The sequence below is a fragment of the Meles meles genome, chromosome 7 (genome assembly GCF_922984935.1).
Source record: "Meles meles chromosome 7, mMelMel3.1 paternal haplotype, whole genome shotgun sequence".
NCBI classification, from domain to species: domain Eukaryota; kingdom Metazoa; phylum Chordata; class Mammalia; order Carnivora; family Mustelidae; genus Meles; species Meles meles.
In genome coordinates, this window is record NC_060072.1 from 52651759 (window position 1) to 52663978 (window position 12220).

Below are 12220 nucleotides of genomic sequence, written 5' to 3' on the forward strand. Positions count from 1 at the left end.
CATGGAACACTTTGAACACTACTTCACCTCTATCTCCCTTCCAGTTTAAGAGCTCTTCCAGAAGGTGGTATGTACAAGAATCTGTCTTTTAAAAGATTTGAAAGAGCAAGAGAGATCACGAGCAGGGGGTAGGGTAGAGGGAGAAAGATTCCCCACTGAGCAGGGAGCCTGATGTGGGGGGGGGGTCGATCCCAGGACCCCAAGATCATGACCTAAGCCAGAGAAGACACTTTAACCTACTGAGCCACCCAGGCCACCCAGTATCTGTCTCCTTGCTTTCCAACCTTACCCAAGAGTATCAGCTCCCTTTCCAGTAGGACATCACCACACATTAGAATGCCGGTAATGCTAGACATGCTAGCAATGTCGTAAGAACTCTTGTTCATTTAGCACATAGCAAAAATGAGTTAAAAAAAAAAAAAGACTCATTAACAGATATTCAAATAACTCAATTTTAATAAGATCCTCTACACACACACTTCCTACTGAAAACTGAAAGAGCACAACAAAAAAATTTTATTACAATGTCAGAAAACCAGAAAATCTAGCGTATTTACTCACCCTAATTTTGCTCTAACCAAACCACCCAGAGTTTTCTTGTATTCCTACTGCACAAGTTACTTGGCTTCCAATTTTTGATATTAGATCTTATCTTAAATGACTTCAGGTCTCTCAAACACACAGGCAACATTCAAAACCTATTAGTGCTTCCTTAGGTCAAATCAAAAGGCGCAAGTATACTGAAGTCATCCAAATGCAAACTACAGGATTCCTCACAAATTACTGGCATCACGGTGTAAAAGAAAAAAAAAGATATTAAAAAAAACCCCTTATAACATCAGATTATCAAAATATTAGTTTGCCCTAACATAGAGCAGACTTCAAAGCTGCTGCAAAATGATCCTAAAACCACTAGCAAAAAGAAATAGTTCAAGAATAAAAGTCTGTTTACATTGGCTCCACGTCATAATTATTCTCCATGGTGGTTTCCTCAGCAAGATCTTTATGATACAGGCAATAATGACAGCGACATCTGAATCTTTCCACTCTTGTTTCACCCTGAGAAGAAATGAAATGAAATGAATTTAACGGCATTAATAATTTAAATAAAATGGATTAACTGCACCATGAGATGTAACCACCCTCAAATCCAGGCTTGGTTATTATGATAACCTTTTAATTGGACTCCAGTGGAGCACGGAGATCAACTCAGAGCTTGAACTCACCCCAAGATCAAGACCAGCACTGAGATCAAGAGTTGGGCGCTTCAAATAAGTCAATCCGAGAAAGACAACTATCATATGATCTTCCTGATAGGAGGAAGTGGAGAGGCAATGTGGTAGGTTTGGGGGAGGGGGGGAGGAAAAGAATAAATGAAACAAGATGGGATCAGGAGGGAGAAAAACCTAACAGACTCTTAGTTAATCTCACGAAATAAACAGGGTTGCTGGGGGGAGGGAGATTGGGAGAAGGTGGTGGGGTTATGGACACTGGGGAGGGTATGTGCTATGTTGAGTGCTGTGAAGTGTGCAAACCTGGCGATTCACAGACTGGGGCTATTATATGTTTATTAAAAAAAAAGAGTTGGACGCTTCACCAACTGAGCCACTCAGGCACCCCCCTAAGATAGCCTTTGGAATACACATTTTTAGAGGCCAAGAGGCAGGACTGAAATGTATGGGTACCAAAGAATGCCAGACTGTGGATCGTTTTGTGATGGGAACATCTGATTGTCAACCAGTAAAAAATGTATCCTTGTGTCATTCTCTGAATCCCTTCAAAGTAACTGGACCCAGTACTTGGGGTTGTCTGCTCTTACTACAGATTATCTTCATGACCATGTTTTTGACAACACTTGAAATCAAGTACAAATGTACCACCAAGGGTTAAACCTAACGTAAATAACAGACTTGAGGTGATCGTGGGTCCCTGTAGGTTCATCAGCTGTACAAATTCATCATGGCATGGAATGTTCTAGAGGTGGGCACTGTTCAGGAGATACATGGAAGGTTCAACCTTCTGCTCTGCTTTGCCGTTAATCTAAAACTGCTCTAAGAAAAAAGGAAAAAAATAGAACTAAAGAATTACAAAACACAAACAGATTTCTCCAGAGTTCTCCGATTCAGAAGGTCCAAATCCATTCACCTTTTCTCCTCTCAAAAAACAAACAAACAAAAAACCGAATACAAAAACCAGAAACCAGACAGCCACCCACATGTATAGCGTGAGAAAATCTTATTTTACCTCCTCCGTTTCCTTCTGCTGTAGATCTTTTTGAAGCTTTATGGGGGGGAAAATACATATATATTTATTCAAAAACCATCAAAAAGGCTGGATTACTAACATTATACATCTACCATCAATTGTTGGACAATCCTGAAAATGCAAGTGCTCTATTCACACCCTGCGCTCATCAGTATAGTTTTGAGTGACTGCTGCTCATCATTAATTTAAGAGATTTGCAGGGACAAGAGAACAAGGTTGCACAAGAGGAGGGAGCAGCAGGCAGAGGGGAAAGCAGGCTTCCCACTGATCAGGGAGCCTGATGTGGGACTCAGTCTGAAGACCCTGGGTTCATGACCTGAGCCGAAGGCAGAGATTTAACAGACTGAGCCCCCAGGCTTCCCGTTGGGCACCATTTTTTTTTTTTTTTTTTTTTTAAGATTTCATTTACTTATTTGACAAAGATCGTAGTAAGTAGGCAGAGAGGCAGGCAGAGAGAGAGGAGGAAGCAGGCTCCCTGCCAAACAGAGAGCCCAATGTGGGGCTCGATCCCAGGACCCTGGGACAATGACCTGAGCTGAAGGCAGAGGCTTTAACCCACTGAGCCACCCAGGTACCCCGGGCATCATTCTTAATGGCTGTTGAGCACCAGGTGGGGCAGCACTGTCTGCCCAGATCCCACAAGCCTACCTGAGACCCCGGGTTTAGGTAGCGCTGGTACTGAATCATTCGAATCATCCTTGCCATCCTTTCCTTCCGGGCTGTTAACAAGGTCCTCACTCCAGTCCTCCTCCCACTGCTGCTGAGGATACGCTCCACTAGCCCCTGTGGTTTCCTCTCTCTGCCTGGCTGCTGAGATGGATACTCTGGCAGAGGGGAAGGGAGGACGATACTAGAGTCTAGGGTCAATTTACCCAGGTTCTTGGTTAATACTTCAGAGATCGTTTGAGAGGCACCTGTAAGAAAAGAAGAAGTTAAGATCCATTATAGAATGCACTGCATCATTCAGAAGTCACTTGTCTCATGCTCGAGGGAGGTCTGCTCCTCCACAGCTCCACAATGGGACATTCTTCAAGAAGGAAGATCACATCTAGTGCATCAACTACAGTGCCTGTCTAAGATGCTGAATGTGGTCAGACTGTACACTGGAGAACATGCTGAAGAATCCACTACTGATAGGACGTCTGGGTGGCTCAGTTGGTTAACTATCTGCCTTCATGGGGAGTCTGCTTCTCCCTCTGACCTTCTCCTCTCTCATGTTCTCTCACTCCTTCTCTCTCAAATAAGTAAAATCTTAAAAAAAAAAAAATTATAGGGGTGCCTGGGTGGCTCAGTGTAAGGTTAAAGCCTCTGCCTTCGACTCAGGTCACGATCTCAGGGTCCTGGTATCAAGCCCCGCATCGGGCTCTCTGCTCAGCAGGGAGCCTGCTTCCTCCCCTCTCTCTGCCTGCCTGCCTGCCTCTCTGCCTACTTGTGATCTCTGTCAAATAAATAAATCTTTAAAAAAATTTATAGAAGTATCTGCCTTCAGCTCAGGTCATGATCCCAAGGTCCTGGAATCAAGCCCCGCATGGGGCTCCCTGCTCATCGGGGAGCCTGCTTCTCCCTCTGCCTCTGCCTGTTGGTCTCCCTGCTTGTGCTTTGTCAAGTGAATAAAATCCTAGAAAGAATCCATGATGATGGGGGACAGCTGGGTGGCTCAGTCAGTTAAGTTGCCAAATGAATGTCACCTCAGGTCTTGATCTCATGATCTTAGGGTCATGAGATCAGCCCCTTTAGGTTCAGCCCTCAGCTTGCTCAGACTGGAGTCTGTCCCTCTCCCTCTAAAAATAAATAAAACCTTAAAAAAATCCACTCTGATGGGAAACAGTTCTTTAAAAATTTTTTCCCTGCTCCTCCTGTTGTTGGTAGTTGTAAAGGTTAGATTTTTCCCCCACAGGGTCAACAGGTACCTAAATATATGATTCCAACGGGAAAAACATGGGAGAGTAATCAGGTATTTGTAGTTTTCCCATTTTCACTTTTGTTAATTTGTAACAGAAGAGAAGAGACACGCAAAGCACTAAGGCAAATCAAAAATCAGTAAACAAGTTTCAGCACTTGGTAACAATTCTAAACCTCTTTAAGTTTCGTCAGCGGGGTGGGGGGGGCAGGTACAGGCTCATGAAACACACAAACCCCACATACAAGTGTCTCTCCTTGGGACCCCTGGGTGGCTCAGTTAGTTAAGCATCTGCCTTTGGCTCAGGTCAGGTCATAATCCCATCGTCGAGTCCCACACGGGCTCCCTCCTTTGCCAGGAGCCTGCCACTCCCCTTCCTTGTCTCTGACAAGTAAATAAAACCTTAAACAACAACAACAACCGGAATTAAGAAGCTAAACTGTTACCCTCTTCACTTACATCCAACCTTTTCACCGTACAAAACCTCTCCACTCCAACTCCAAAATCAGGCACTCACCTCTTCAATCTAAGCCATTATGCATACCCCATTCACTCTCATAGCAGTTAACGTTCATTTTCCCTGTGAAAGCACTCAGTAAGCACTCAGTAAGAGTCAGGATCCATTTGACTTCTAGGGACTTGTGCACATATAAATAATGATCCCTAGCTGGGAACCGTCATGTACTAAGGCAGACTGGAGGAAAAGCAAAGACCGAATTACACAGATATCCTCTTTTCGTTAATTTCCCCCTTGTACATATCTACCCAGGTTCTTTCCTCAAAGATGGGAGGAGGCAGGTCTGGGCTGGGGAGGGGATGCTGACGAATTATCAAGTATCAGCAAGCTTCCCACCCAGCTTTGTAGCTGCCCAGTGAGGACTGGCTCAGGCCTACCCATTCATCAGGGTACAGTAAGATTTCAAAGACACTGAGTGGTTCTCCGTGGCTAAGCCTGGGATTGGGTACAGCTCCCAGAAATAAGTTCTGCTACAAGAAGAAGCCAGGAGAGGACCTAATTGACAGTATTTCTGGAGCACTGTTCCTAAGAACGCCCTCTAAAATGTCCCACTAATTTACATTATAGAGAGCACATTCATGGCTTTAAGTGTTCCCCTTCCTTCAATTTCCTCTGAAAAGCCATTTCCCTGTTTAACATTCTTAAAGGGTAAATTTAGCTGGAAAACCAATCTGGGAAAGGTTGGTGAGATGAAGAAAAACTTTAGGTTAAATCAGAGTTTGGGTTTATTGTATTTTGTTCCTTTCTGCCATTTCTGGTAGGCAGACATTTTGAAGCACGACCTAGGAGAATTCTGACAGGTCTTCCCCAGAAACTGGGCTGAAAACATTCCAAGTGTTCCTGAACGTAAATAATAAGTAAACCATGCAGTTCTCAACACCCCTTTCCCAATTTCCCCTCCTCCTGAGTTTCTTCACTGGGGAGACCTACACAACCTTGGACCTCCTGTCTGGAAGGGGTTCCCTTTTCTGCATTTCTCTTTAAAAGACTGAAGTCAATTTAAGAAGGCAGGCAACCTCTTCGCTCCCAAACCCTCTGTCGTCAGAAAGAGTGCCGTCGGGCTTACCTGAGCTTTCCTGGGAATCCTCTTCATTGGGCGTCTGAGATGATCCTGGAGCCCAGGTTGGATAAAGCTGCTCTGGCGAATCCATTGGTAAGCCTACTGACAGACCGAGGCTCCTCCTAGATCTTTGGGGTCCGGTGGGAGGTGATGCTCAGGACCCAACTTGCTGCAAAGTAGCCTGGCAAGAACTTCACAGCCCAGAAAGAGACAGAAAAACCCAAACTTCACCAAACGGCTAAGCGGCAAGAGAAAAATCAAACCCAAAGTTTTCATCCGGTTTCCTTTTAAAACAACAGATAAGCCAATCAGCCAGCCTATTTTAATGTAAATGCTAATGGTTAAAGGGATAAGGTGAGTGGGCTTAGTCCTATTAGCGGACTAATAGGGTAATGCTTCATCTGCACCACATTAAAACAATCATACTCTCTGCCACGTAGGCGGAAAATTTTAAAGGAACATCTGTGGTTGTATCTCACTTAAGGTTGCCTTGAAAGTCAGTTTATTCCAGACTTCTGGAAATGGTTCCTGGTTTGTGAACTGGGCTACCCCCCCAACTCCCGTCCCCGTCTCCCCCACTCCGGTGTTCTAGTGCAGAGAGATGAAGTGCGATTCCCCTCCCACCCACGCAACTGCTGATTAACTCCCAGTTAAATTAACTGAGAAAATTTCCTCAAAAATTCTGCTTGCCTGACTTCTTAAACCCGTGGATGCTAGTAAGGGAACGGAGAGGAGAAATAAAGTGTCTGCTATAAACACCTTAATAGCTTGATATGTTATGGATGTGTGCTTTGGATCTGTAATTTTACATTGTTTTCTAGACTATTAATTGAATTGCATTTAACATTTGTGAGCAGCTGAAATTAACTAAATTTATAAATTCCCACCCTCACTTGAATACTTGTTCTGAACTCTGGAAATGAGCACCAATATGAAGTGCTGATTTTCTGCCGGAGGTGGAGAATGAGTCCCCGCCTTCCCCATACAAGTTTTTCCCATCGCGTATTTAATGTGCAGCTTCCCCTCTACCAGCTTTAGCTGGAAATCAGGAGAAAATACTCAAACACCATCTTGCTTGTTTTTACTAAAAAGCAAAAGTCAAAGTTCTGATAAATATTTTGCAGGAGATGAAAAACAGCCACAAATACACGTTACGTTACAATACTTTATTCAAGTGGTTCTTTAAAAATACGGCCTGTGGACAGGCAGCGTCCACGGGCGTTGGTAACTTGTTGGATATGATTTTTTTAGCCCTGAGCTCCAACCCAGATCCGCTGAATCAAAGACTCTCCCAGCTGTTTCGCAGGACTCCCAGGTGATTCTGCTCATGCCACAGTTTAAGAAGCACCGATTGATGTTGATCATAACCCCGGTTGCCGCTTTGCCCCCAATGCCTGCTCCACAACAGTCTCAGAATTCTGTGGGAGATATGAGGGCAAAGATCAGATGGCAGGAGGTGTAAGATAAAGAAGTAATAAAGTGAAAAGGGCTGGCATAGACTCTCGCTCAAAAAATCCAGGTTTAGGGACGCCTGAGTGGCTCAGTGGGTTAAAACCTCTGCCTTCGGCTCAGGTCATAATCTCAGGGTGCTGGGATTGAGCCCCAAATCCCGCTCTCTGCTCAGCAGGGAGCCTGCTTGTTTCTCTCTCTGCCTGCCTCTCTGACTACTTGTGATCTCTGTCTGTCAAATAAATAAATAAAATCTTTAAGAAAAAAAAATCTAGGTTTAGAGAGAACCATTCCTATGGGAGGGTGTGGATGATGGAGAAGCGGTTTGCTTTAACAGGACAGAAGCTGAGCCAACAGAATGCCAAAAATAGGAGACGCAGGGTAGTTGGGGAAACACACCCCCCCCACCACCACCAAGGCTTAAAAAGATCAGATTTTAAAAACCTTTAAAAGTTATAACATCTTTCTAAGTAACATGTTTTTTTCTTTATAGTATGAAAGATGAGGTAAAAAGTCAAACAGAATGAAGCAACCGGAAAACAAAAACCAAAACAACCCAGACTGTAAAAGAACACATCAAAAAATTATACTTTTGCTGGGGGGGAGGTGGGATTGGGAGGGGGGAGGGGGCTATGGACGTTGGGGAGGGGAGGCGAACCATAAGACACTATGGACTCTGAAAAACAACCTGAGGGTTTTGAAGGGTCAGGGGTGGGAGGTTGGGGGAACAGGTGGTGGGTAATAGGGAGGGCACGTTTTGCATGGAGCACTGGGTGTTGTGCAAAAACAATGAATACTGTTACGCTGAGAAAAATAAATAAAATGGAAAAAAAAATTATACTTAATTTCTCCAGAGATAAGAGATCATACCTAATATTTTTTGAAACAAATAAGATACCCCTTTTAAAGAAGGAAAACAGGCACCTGTGTGGCTCAGTGGGTTAAAGCCTCTACCTTCGGTTCAGGTCATGACCCCAGGGTCCTGAATCGAGCCCCTAATCGGTCTCTCTGCTTAGCAGGGAGCCTGCTTCCTCCTCTCTCTCTCTCTCTCTGCCTCTCTGCCTACTTGTGATCTCTGTCTGTCAAATAAATAAATAAAATCTTTAAAACTAAATAAATAATAAGGAAAACAACAACAAAAAGAGTACCTGGAAATTAGACATGATATTAAAACAAAAAAAAAATGGTTTGAAGATAAAAACCAAAGATATTCCCTTAATAAGTAAAGTGGAATCACAAACAGATGTAAAATAGAGAAAATATAAGATGAGAATTTAAAATCAGAAACATAGGGGCACCTGGGTGGCTCAGTCGTTGGGCGTCTGCCTTTGGCTCAGGTCATGATCCTGGGGTCCTGGGATCGAGCCCCACATTGGGCTTCCTGCTTGGCGGGAAGCCTGCTTCTCTCTCTCCCACTCCCCCTGCTGTGTTCCCTCTCTTGCTGTGTCTCTCTCGGTCAAATAACTAATCTTAAAAAATAAAACAAAATAAAATCAGAAACATAATGGCTCAGATTCCTCAAAACATTGACTGCTAGAGGATAGTGGAGAAACACCTTCCAAATCTGAAGGAAAATGCTTTCCAACCTAGGATTCTGTAGTTAGTCAAACCATTGAGCAAGTGTGGAACATTCTCAGACACGCAGTTTCTCAAAAATGTCATCACCAGGATAGATTCTTGATAGCAGAGCCCTACCAGGTAAATACTTGTAAGGTCATGAAAGAGAAGAAGCTGCTCATAGACCATGTTAAAAAGCTCATATCTCTCAGTTTTGTTCATTCTATTTCAGGTGCACAGCAAAAAAGCAGAGCAAAAGGGATGGGGTAAACATGGATTCAGAATGTTAAAAACAAGAAAACGGGGCACCTGGGTGGCTCAGTCGGTTGGGTGTCTGCCTTTGGCTCAGGTCATAATCCTGGAGTCCTGGGATTGAGCCCCGTGTGGGGTCCCTGCTCTGGTGGGGAGCCTGCTTCTCCCTCTGCCTCTCCCCCTGCTCTTGCTTTCTTTCTCTCTAAAATAAATAGGTCAGCCAATAAATAAAAGCAAATTAAAAAACAATAACAACAAGCCACCCATGGAGTTGCTCTCGCCAAACTCCACTGATAGTTCATGTAATTACAGTTTTTTTTTTAAGATTTATTTATTTATTTGACAGACAGAGATCACAAGTAGCCTGAGAGGCGGGCAGAGAGAGGGGAAGGGGGAAGCAGGCTCCCCGCAGAGCAGAGAGCCCGATGCGGGGCTCGGGGATGGATCCCAGGATCCCGGGATCATGACCCAAACCGAAGGTGGAGGCTTTAACCCACCGAGCCACCCAGGCGCCCCTGTAATTACAGTTTTTTTGGCTCTCCCAGAAATGAAATCTGAAACCAGTCCATCAGGAGCCTCCTGATCCAGCACTAGGAGGGTAATCTGCCCAAAGACTGCCCTTCCCTAAAGGAAAGTACCCTTACAAATAAGCAATCTGCCTTTTTTGCCTAGTACAGCTTTCCTTACGCCTGCTCCCTTCTGCCTATAAAACCTCCTTTCTTGTATAGCTCTTTATAATTCCTTTCTATCTGCTAGGTTGGATGCTGCCCAGTCAATGAATCATTGAATAAAACCAATAAGATCTTTAAAATTTACACCATTGAATTTTATTTTTTGGGAATAGGATACAGTCTAGATGGATCTTAATTCCCAAGTTAAGGAATCTACAGTTGATAGACTTCACTACACACTACCCTAAAATATGACCTCTTGGCCTATTGAATATTTTAAGCTGAGAGGTACCCTTCCTACATCGGCGAGAAAGGAACATCTTCATCTCCAAGACAAGGGAACACTGATAAGAACCCGAATGAAGGGGTGCCTGAGTGGCACAGTCGGTTTAGCGTCCGACTCTTGTTGGTTTTGGCTCAAGTCATGATCTCAAGGTCCTCACTCTCCCTCTGTCCCCTCACCCCACCCCCTCCACACTCTCTCTCTCTCTCAAATAAATAAATAATTTTTAAAATGATTTTATTTATTTATTTGACAGATAGAGATCACAAGCAGGCAGAGAGGCAGGCAGAGACAGAGGGGGAAGCAGGTTCCCTGCTGAGCAGAGAGCCCGATGGGGCTCGATCCCAGGACCCTGAGATCATGACCCGAGCCGAAGGCAGAGGTTTAACCCACTGAGCCACCCAGGCGCCCCAAAATAAATAATTTAAAAAAAAAATGAACAGGTCTTGCTAAGTTTCCCCTTTCACTACAATTACCTCATACTCCTTAACCCGTGATACTCCTCCATGACTGTCCAGTCTTCATCAAACCTAGCATAGTAAGGCTTAGGTTTAACCATTTGTGTAGGTCTTCATTTCCTTATAAAGGCTCCTGCAAGTCAATTTTACATTAAGTAAATTTGTATGCTTTTCTCCTGCTAATCTGTCTTTGTCAATTTAATTTTTTTAAAGATTTTATTTATTCATGAGAGACAGAGAGAGAGAGAGAGGGAGATAAAGGCAGAGGGAGATAGAGGCAGAGGGAGAAGCAGGCTCCCCGCCGAGCAGGGAGCCTGATGTAGGACTCCATCCCAGGACCCTGGGATCATGACCCGATTGAAGGCAGATGCTCAACCATCTGAGCCACCCAGGCGCCCCGTCAGTTTAATTTTTAGATTTAGATTTTTAAGATTTTATTTATTTATTTAACAGACAGCGATCACAAGGAGGCAGAGAGGCAGGCAGAGTGAAAGGGAAGCAGGCTCCCTGCTGAGCAGAGAGCCTGATGCAGGGCTTGATCCCAGGACCCTGGGATCATGACCTGAGCTGAAGGCAGAGGATTAACCCACTGAGTCACCCAGGCGCCCCTAGATTTAGATTTAAATTTAATTTTTAGATCCAGCCAGGAACCTTAACAAGGTCGGGAAATCTTCCTTCCCTAGGTACTGTTTCAATGTTTTATCTCCCTACTGCTTCACCCATCCCCGTTGACGGGGTTGTCGTGAGAACCAGAGCTGAGGGGTTGAGGAAAGTGCCCTGAGACAGAAGGTACCAGGTACCTATAACACACGCTGATTCCACCAGTGAAATAGGCCAGCCGTAGCTGGAGCTTGCCAATTAACCTGGTGAACAACCATGAATTTTGTTTGCAATTCAATGGGAGAGCATATGTGGGCCTACGGTGGGATAATAGTGGGTGCCACTGATGGGTGACTGATTTAGGGGTGACATGGGTAGTCAGTCCACAGATATGCTCATGACTTGTTCTTTACATCCTTTTCTGTAAGTAATAAATGGTTTTGGTTACTATTTTTTAAAAAGATTTTATTTATTTGACAGACAGAGATCACAGGTAGGCAGAGAGGCAGGCAGAGAGAGAGGAAGGGAAGCAGGCTCCCCGCTGAGCAGAGAGTCCGATGTGGGGCTCGATCCTAGGACCCTGGGATCATGACCTGAGCCGAAAGCAGAGGCTTTAACCCACTGAGCCACCCAGGTGCCCTGTTTTGGTTACTATTTTACTTACTGAATATTTTTTAAATTTACAATATATTTAAACACACATAATGAATTATACCTATATTTCACGTGCTAGTTATTTACTGAGTATTCATACTCAATGATGAGTTTCACCTCTATCTTCTAAGCTACTAGTTCACTGTCCATGCTTAACCTTAAGGGTATCATCCATCCCATTTCTTTTTCTCCTCTATTGCAGAATTGAATATCCTGAAATGACAGTTCAAACACACATTACACCTTTTACTGGGAATGCTGATCTAACTAAAACGGAAAATAACAACATTAGAAGGGTGAGGAGATTGGAAATATTTATGAGTGTGGTGGGGAAAAGAAGAAGAAAAATCTATTTTGGAAGTCAGTAATAATGCCCCCCCCCCCCCACACACACACAAAAGAGAGAGAGAGAGAAAGAAAGAAAAGGAAGGAAGGAAGAAAGGAAGGGAGGAAGGAAGGAATTTAAAAATCAAGAAGTATCATTATAAACTTGCCATTTTGTAATACAGAGACAAACACACAAAAAAATTGGGCAAAACAGTTTAAAGTGGGTG

The 12220-nt window shown here is 43.9% G+C and overlaps 1 protein-coding gene across 1 annotated transcript; it reads right to left on the reverse strand.

Annotated features, from left to right (window-relative positions):
• Nucleotides 1-948: 948 nt before the first annotated feature.
• Nucleotides 949-5833, reverse strand: DPPA3 (developmental pluripotency associated 3). Its single transcript, XM_046010950.1, has 4 exons — nucleotides 5749-5833; nucleotides 2914-3179; nucleotides 2245-2280; nucleotides 949-1059 (listed from the first exon to the last, which is right to left on the reverse strand). The coding sequence occupies exons 1-4, from the start codon at nucleotides 5831-5833 to the stop codon at nucleotides 949-951; spliced, it is 498 nt and encodes a 165-aa protein (XP_045866906.1).
• Between the last annotated feature and the right edge of the window lie 6387 nt (nucleotides 5834-12220).